At 41.5% G+C, this 8,873-nt stretch overlaps 2 protein-coding genes across 2 annotated transcripts; one reads left to right on the top strand and one right to left on the bottom strand.

The window, feature by feature from the left end:
• Positions 1-1,925: 1,925 nt before the first annotated feature.
• AK88_05544 (uncharacterized protein) lies at positions 1,926-5,960 on the bottom strand (the record flags this gene model as incomplete). The annotated part of the gene is made up of 5 exons (XM_012483146.1): positions 1,926-2,073; positions 2,241-2,343; positions 2,489-3,020; positions 4,527-5,597; positions 5,862-5,960. The coding sequence occupies 5 exons, from the start codon at positions 5,958-5,960 to the stop codon at positions 1,926-1,928; spliced, it is 1,953 nt and encodes a 650-aa protein (XP_012338569.1).
• A 998-nt stretch (positions 5,961-6,958) lies between these two features.
• AK88_05543 (uncharacterized protein) lies at positions 6,959-8,630 on the top strand (the record flags this gene model as incomplete). Its single annotated transcript, XM_012483145.1, has 3 exons — positions 6,959-7,594; positions 7,738-8,490; positions 8,598-8,630. The coding sequence occupies 3 exons, from the start codon at positions 6,959-6,961 to the stop codon at positions 8,628-8,630; spliced, it is 1,422 nt and encodes a 473-aa protein (XP_012338568.1).
• Positions 8,631-8,873: the final 243 nt, after the last annotated feature.

The raw sequence follows: 8,873 nt of genomic DNA, 5'->3' as shown, positions 1-8,873 counted from the left end.
ACAAAAATATAGATATATAAAATTAACAACTGGCCCCCGTGGATTTTGTTCTTCTCACATTTTTGTTACATGACTAATGAACAATATATGAAATTCATCATTTTCAACAAAAAAAAAACAAATTATAAAAAGAAATAAAAAAAGAACAAAAGAAAAGGGGAACGCAAAAGAATTATAAAATAAAAATATATGATAAGTATACAAACAGTTGTGTTTCTTATTGCTTCCATGTGGAGCAGCTGGGGCAACGGTACTTGTTTTTTTTTTTTGTTGCAACGGTTACGGGGCTAAAAAAAAATGAACTATATAGAGCATTGTATGGAATATTTTTGTTTTCAAGGAGATAACACAAATAAAAACAAAAAAAAAAAGGAAAACGTCATAGTATTAAATTTATGTGTTGCAGAAACACACAAGCAGAAACGTGGAGAAGGCAAAAAGAAAAGAACCAAAAGGAAGGAAAGTGACATAAATGGAAACAAAGGACACTCATTTTGTGCGAAGTGAACAATGCATTTATTAAATTTTAAAATAAGAATATAAGCCAAATTGGCTGAAAGAACTACGTTATTGTATTCTTCTGTACCGCGAAAAAATGGGAATGCACGAAAAGTGAAATTTCAGCGTTGTGCTGGAAATGTATATGCCCCCGAAAAAAAAAAGAACAAAACGAACAAGTTAGAAAAAACACAGCCCGGTACAATGTTAGCATGACCGTTAACTCTGTGCAAATATCCTTTTCTTTCAAGTCATTCGAATGTTACTGATTAGGAGTAGTGTGAAATGCAAAAATAGAAAGTAGTTTCCTCTCGTTTATTAGAACGTGTAGGCAACCATGTAGGGTGTAGCATATGTGTGTACATAATTACATTTTGGGCTTGAATTATTGTGAAAGGGCGAAAAAAGCACATATTGCCATTTTGCAGGTGTAGAATCTCATGATGCAAGCGAAAGCAAAAGTGAAAAATGTGACACTCTAGCTGTGTGTGTGGGTGCGGCGGTTTTTACCTAGGGCAACGGTGAAATTATGGCACACCATCTATTTTTCCATTGCGCTTAAGTTGTTACGTATGCCACTTTAACATATGCTAAAGGACTTAGGGAAAGGAAACTCCACACTCCATTTATCCATTTTGCTTCCATAGTACAATATGGTCCAGTATTTCCTGTATTGGGAAATGTTCCATGTTCACGTTATTCATTGGCTAGGCTGGGTAACTTTGTCTCGACAGGGCAGCCACAAGCTTCCCTTCCCCGTACACACATTCACTGTGTTCGTACAGCACATATGGAGGAGCATTTGATATAATATATTATCTGTGCAAATGGAACACGCTATTATTTCGTGGAAAGCTATCGCATATATTGACTTGTACAATGTGCGAGATATCCTCCCCCTTTTTGTGCATATAAAAAGGTACGTTGTAAAACCGTTTCATTTGGAAATGTGGAAGTTTGTATACGCACGAAAATAAATCATCAACGCGACAGCAAACAAGAAAGGGACAATGTGTTACATATTATAAGAATAGGCATTGTATGAATTAACTACGATGGTCATTTTGTACTATATATGTTACACATATAGGATGTACAAATATAATTAGTCGTTATATATACATACACAATAACAGAAGGACGCATCCTTTTTTTTTTCAAATGCTTTGTCCTTTGATCATGTCTATGGACAACTAATTACACAGAAACAAAACAGAACTATATATGCAACGAATATGCCTATTAGGAAAAATGTAAACCATATTATAATGTAGAAAACGGAACTATAAAGCTAAATGCTATAAAGGAAAAATCAGCCATATCATACAACATGTATGCAATATCATATGAGGGTCAATATAAGAAAATATCTAGAAGTATACTCTAACTTTGAAGTTGCCTGCCGGAAGTGGCATACAGCAAGTTACTTATGGTTTGTTACGTGCTTCCGGTTTTTCGGGTACTTCTGATGATATTTTGTCTGTCAAAATATTCTTCTTCGGCATTTTTGCCTTCGCTTTCGGTAGCAGCGGCGGAAAATCCCAAGTGAGGACATACTGAGTATACCCATTGCAGCTGCCGTGGAGGCCATGGCAAAACCAGCTATACACAAATATGTTTTCCAAGTTGCAGCCCCAGATAGAGCCGCAAATGCACCCGCAAGTACACCCCCGAGGACACTGCCAGCAGCAACCAATATTATAGTATAAACCAAAATAGCCGCAACGAAGAACTTGCAGTACCTATAAGTAATATATGCAGCCAATTGCCGTCTACTAAAGCCTCTTCCGGTTTTGATGTTAACTGCCTTATTCTGCTTGCCATGCTTTGTGCTCCCGGTTGTTCCTGTAAATTAGGCGTGTGGAATATGATTTCATGAACAGTTTATCCACAACGTGGCGTTTGTCTTTGGGGCGGAAAAAGAGGCACATACAGTTTTCGCGAAAAATTTTAATTTTCTCTCCTCGTCCTGTTTGCACATGCGTTTTACCTGTACCCGAAGATCCTTTCGGCTCCTGTTTCGTTTTTGCACTTTGTCCTTTATTTTGTAGGGAAGGCGGCAATGATGCTTGTGCACCAACCTTCGAAAGCGATGTGCTAGACTTTTCAACTGACGCGGAGACTGCTACATCGGCAGATAATGTCTCGTTGCTATCGACTTCTTCTTCCCGTGCATCATGTGTTATTTTGCACTTTCTTTCATAATGCACTTGTTGTGGTACCTGGTACTCCACCATTTTCCATGCTTTTAGTATAGTTCCATCTTCCTCTTCCTCCCATGGTGCGTCTGAATATATTCGTTTCGGGGAAAATGCATAGGCTTCTTCATAAGGTTCGTCGACATCGTCGTAGGCACCTTCGTAGGTTTCTTCATCATCGTCATAGTGTTCGAATGCCATCTGATATAATTCAAGCTCATCTTCTGATGCAATTGCTTTAATTTTTGCTAAACTGCGGGCACCTCTGGTATATACTTGTACTTGGGCCACATGTTCTTCGTGTCTGTCGAATTTATGTGGATGCTGTAGAAAGGGGAAGCGAAGAGGAGTGGTGATGAGTTGAATTAATAATAGAATGGCAATGGAGACAGGAACAAAGGGGAAGCAGTATATATGAATACAGTAGTATATATAGGATACATGTGGTATATATATAAGCAGTCATAAAACGTCCCATTCTCCACATACATCTATATGTGATCATGTAATCCTTCATACTGGGCTTACCGTTAAGAAGATGCAAGCAACAACAAAAAGCATAGCACCTATGTTGGAGCAAAGCGATCCATGCGCCCTTGTGCCATGTGTTTCACTTCCTTTCCTAGATGCGGAGACGGTTTTGCCATTTCGGGATTGCGACGCGCCTCGTGAGACACCGTTGGGTGTTGATGCTGTTTTGTTTAGGTGTACCATGTTGTTAAGTATACTTATTTAAAGCAGTAATGTACAGGGCTAGTGTGCTTTTCGCTTTTCTTTTCTTAATTACATTACATGTAGGAGGAAAGTATGCTAAGAGAAGGAAAAAAAGGAAATTAGAGAAATGAATGAACACGAAATTTTTGCTTTCACGTCAGCATATATGCGTGTGAGAAGTGTTGTGCTTCTTTTTTTTTTTGTTTTTTCTGGATTGAGCTATATAGGATCCCGTTGTAATTTACGTTTCCATACAAATTACATATACATAATTATTTCTATTGTGCGAAATGTAAAAAAAAAAAAAGAAAAGAAAAATGGGAATTAAGTCAAAATACATTATTTTACAACTTAAAATGAAATTATTCCAACAAGAACAAAAACAGCAATATACACGTAACATACATTAATTGGAGGCTGAGAAGAGGAGGGGTCATTTTAAAATTTGAATAATGTGTGGTGCTTTAGTTGTAGGGTTTTAGATGGAAAATGTTTCTTTTGAAATCGACCATTACATATATATAGGAGCATATGCACTACTTACGGCTTTATTGCCTTTTTATACGCTCCTCACTTAATGCGCTGATTCATAAAACACTAGGTGCCTTAGTCAATTGTTTGCCACGAGAATGCGCTCAAATCCTTATTTTATAACGGAGATGCAAACAAAATTTGTTGTTGCATGTATATTTTATCGCAAAAAAAAAAAAAAAAGTTTAATTCTAACTTATGAATGGATTGTGTATGGAGTATTTTTATACGTATGTAAAGGGGAAAAGTTATATGTTAGTGTCACATAATTTTCACGTATGCGTTCTGCCTCAAAACGAGTAAGAGAAGAAAAAAGAAAAAAGAAGAAAGAACGGAAATGCAAAGCAACATGCTTAGAATGACGAACCTTGTGTAAGAGAAAAAAAAAAAAAAAACAGGAGTAGGAAGTAACTTAAGCGTAGTAACACATTATGTCACTTAACGAAGGAAAGCGGATCTAGTGTTATAATGTGCTACTCCCATTCATGTGCCGCCCATCCTCCTGTTGCATATGCTGTAATGAATTATGTACATAATAACGCCTTCTCATGCAAACTGCGCTAAACCTCGCATTCTTCGATTTACCGTCACGAGGATTAGCATCCACAACGCGCACATGCGACGCATCGTCTTCCTCTTTACTACCGTCTTCGTTGAACCCTGTCCCGTCTCCGGTTTCGTTTCTGCTGATGGTTTTACCTTGGCTGCATTTGGTTTCTCCGCTACTGGTTTGGCAGGGCTGACGGTGTCGACGGGCTTGGCTGATGCTGGTTTGGCCGGGGCGGGTTTGGCCATGCCCCCCGTGTTCCCTAGTGCTGGTGTACTTGATCCGGTCGGTGCCTCTTTCCTCAGAGTGCCTTCATCCCGCGTTGCCGCTGTGTTCTTCACTTCCTTGGCCTTTTCCTTTATCTTCTTCTTTATCTCCTTCTCTATTGCACATTTCCCGCCGGGCATGCGTCCGTCCTTCATTTCCTCTAACAACTTTTTCACCCGCGGATAGAGAATACCTTCTGTCCAGTGATTTATGCTCCTCATGAGCTCATGGTCCTCCTGTAGTACGCCCTCATGCTCATTACACTTATCTTCACGTTGCTGCAGCTGCGCATCATCCTGATTTGTATTCTGGCATTCACATTTTCTGGGCGCTGGGTGGCCACGCTTTGCTTTCCCTGCCACCCATTGCTGACTCAACTGCTCTAATCGATTCTTTATGCCTGTGCCAATGCTCTTTGATTGAAATAGTATGTTCCCAAAATCTATGTTTTCGCACAATCCAGGTTCAAACTTCTGCCCGAACAAATTGTTCGGCGTTCTTAACTTTTCGGAAACCTCTGCTATAATTTGCTGATGCTCTTTATTACGTCCATATAGTCTTAATAAAACCTCACTTCCTACTATGCACTCTAAATATTCCCTAAAGGTCCTGCTCGTGGTTTCCGGTGTGGTCCTTTTTTCGCATTTTCTACTTTTCTTGTTGTAATGATATCCTTTAAGGTATAGGAGGATTCTTGTAATCTGCGCACACCTGTTATTGCATACACTATCAGCATGCGTCACATATATGCCTCCACAGAAGCTACAGATCGCAATGTTACTTTCACCAATTATCCTGATTAAGCTGTGGAAGATGTTATCAACCTGCTTCATTAAGTTTGTCTGCAAGTGGAATAATTCATACATATATGCATACTGGTCACTCAGCCTTATGCTTATATTTTATTGCATTTGCCCACACTTCATTGCGCATATGTACACTCTGTGTGGACGGCGTTTATACCCTCCACATACGCCCCCCACAACCATGATACGTATACAGGCAACGCACGAACACGCAGAGCACACTCTGCATAACGTATACATACATGGACTTGAAATATGCCATTCCTGTTGCCCTGGAACTCCGCATGCTGTGGACCTTACCCAATATCTCTGTAGGCTCCACCCCCTGCTCCGTCTCGCTATAAAATTATCCCATGCATCTATAAAATGCCTTATGTCCCTTCCATAGTCGTTACTCATATTGAACACTTTTTATTCCCTTCCTAGAAAAAGTACAGTACGACTACTACTACTACTACTACCGCGTTCATAACACAACAACAACAAAAAAAAATATACACACACCCCGTTCTCCGTCAACGCCTATCCGTCAATGCCTCTCCGGGTCACGCTTCCGGCACGTGGACACGTTGCTCGGAGTGACAATCTGTCCTCCTTACGAGGACGCGGCAACGGCGGCAGAAGCATTGATGTTGTTGTTATACTGCGGTTTAGTGTATAGGGGATACTGGTTTTTAACGGTATTGTTGTTAGAGGACGATATTTGTTGTTACGGGGGATATTTGTTGTTAAGGGCGGTTTTTGTTGTTAAGGGGGGTAGTTTTTGTTCATTGCAGGTATTTGTTGTGAAAGGGGGGGTATTTGTGGTTACGGGTTCCTCGGGTCAAGGATTTATGTTCACAGTATTGCTATTAAGGGATACAGTAAGGACGGGATAATCTCAGTATGCAGGAACTAAAGCACCTATGACGGAAATTGTAGTTCTGAGGGGTAGTGTTCAGTTAATGCACAATTTACGTGACCAAGCCAATGAATCCACATATTATGTAATCTAATTTGCGCGAGCATGGCCAAGTATTTAGATATATTATGGAAGGAATACATTGGGACGGGGGACACAGGAGTCAGTAAGAATGATAGGACTTTTCAGGTAAGTGCACATATATGAGGACTTAGAGGGAAAACCTAAATAGGAACACATGAATATATTAGGGCAGTATGCGAACGTACAGCAAGCAACATGTGCACGTTCACATTATCAGCTCCTGCAAGTTCTGTCCGAGGCACGGCGACATATATATAGAACAGGGGACAGTGTACTGACTTGAACAGTTATATATAGCAACGGTAAATAGTGAACGTAGTATAGTTCATATATGCATATATCTTGAACCATGTACCTACAGAAAAATTTCTGGGCACATGTGCACACAGTATGGCAGACGTTTAAACAACATATGGAGGACGCGAACGATGATACAATGATAGATTTAATGTGTCAGACGCGCGAGGGGTCGCCTGCAACTGGGAAGGAGCAGGCGGAAACCTTCAGTGACAGAGACAAAGCTGTGTGCTGGCTAGCACTGAAGGCATTATGTTTTAAACATGGTATTTCCCTAGGCATAAGGCACTCAGGAATACCGGGTGCACGCTCCGGGAGTATAGAACAGAAGCAGCATGACATAGAATCATACATGAGGTGTATTCTGGTAAATATATTTATGAAGAAAATAATGGGAATGAATTGTTTAAAGGGACCTGGTGGGCAGTTTGCATTCCGTCTGGCGAAAGGATTAATAAACAATATCCAGCAACAGGACGTGGGTAATATTGCTTGTGAAGAGCACGATGCTGGAACAGGAGGGGATAGAGACAAAGGGAAAAGTGCAAAGGATAGGGATTTGTGGGATATAATGACAAGGTGGTTTGATAGAAATAAGTTAAAGCTGAAGGATGGGGAGGTGGGAGTATTAGGGCATGATTGCAAAGTACAAGGACGTGGAAGAGCATCGGACGGGGAGGCCTTAAAAGAAGACATAAAGCAAGAAATTGGGGAACGGATGAAAGAGGTTGGGGAGGATTTAGGACGCAAGGTGAAGAAAATAAAACAGGAAATAGGTGTATGTAGTGATGAGAACTGTATTAAACAGTTATTAAAGACAAAGCAGCACGAAGAAACACACCAGCCCAGGATTCCTCGCACACTCTACAAGGGCCACACAGTGGACACTCACAGGCAGCGGAGACAACATCATCGGGCACATCACAAGGCACGTCACAACGCGGATATAGCGGAGCAGCACCTATTGGACGTGGCGTCGCCAACCCCGACCCTGCCAAACCAGCACCAGCCAAACCAGCAGCGGCGAAACCGTCCAATGCAGGTTCTACAGGAACATCATCAGCACCAACGACACCATCTTCTGACGCAACGACACCATCCACAGCAACAGCAGCGGAGGGTAAAACGAGTGACACGAAGCATGCCGACTCCGGGGCAGCCGTCGCACCTGCCGGCAACGATGACCCCCCTCCTCTCAATCCACCCAAACCCAAACCGGATCTGAATGGGCACTGTCAGGCGGGTGCCGAAGGCGGCTCCCCGGGTGCAACTCCTGCACCTGGTGTTTCTGGTGGGAAAGCAAAGGGAGGTGGAGGCGGCAGTGGAGGGCCCGGTGGAGGTAGTAATACAGAACATAGTAAATCCAGTTCATCCTCCAGTTCAAGTTCGTCCTCTAGTTCAAGCTCCAGTACGAACAAGGATACTGGCTTCGGATTATCATTGGCCAATTCATGGGCTACGAAGAACATAGGAGGCCACTTTGGAACAGGTCCCCCACCCGATCCACACAATACAAGCTGCACTAAACATAAGGACGATGGCCGAGATGGACCCGACTTAACGAACGACGTCCTTACCGGCACTACTCCCATCCTGTTTTTTCTCACTTCCGTCATCGTCGCCCTTCTTGGTTATTCCCTTTGGAAAGTAAGTACAGCCACAAGGCGCGCACACACACACACCACGCACGCACCAATATAACCGAGTGGAAAAATGGAACAACAACCATTGTCCTTCGCCTTTTCCTGCCACAGGCCTTACTTGTATGTTCCCAAAAGCAACTCTAACCAACATTACACTATTTGGAAGTTACTCCACAAGAAAACAAAAAAAGGATAATAACTTTTAGAACAAAGAACAAAAAAAACAAAAAAAAACCTACTACAGATTAACGTCCCTATATGCGGATACATTGTACATTGGAGGCAACGGAGTTTGGGCTCGTGCGACACAATATATTAGATACATGGTCACACAAGGGCCTTATATGTATGTAATACTAGCACAATATGCATATATTGTTGTAACTA

The sequence above is a fragment of the Plasmodium fragile genome, assembly GCF_000956335.1.
Source record: "Plasmodium fragile strain nilgiri unplaced genomic scaffold supercont1.155, whole genome shotgun sequence".
NCBI classification, from domain to species: Eukaryota; Apicomplexa; class Aconoidasida; order Haemosporida; family Plasmodiidae; genus Plasmodium; species Plasmodium fragile.
Note: the sequence above shows the minus strand (reverse complement) of the source record. Positions and strands in the feature narration are given on the sequence as shown.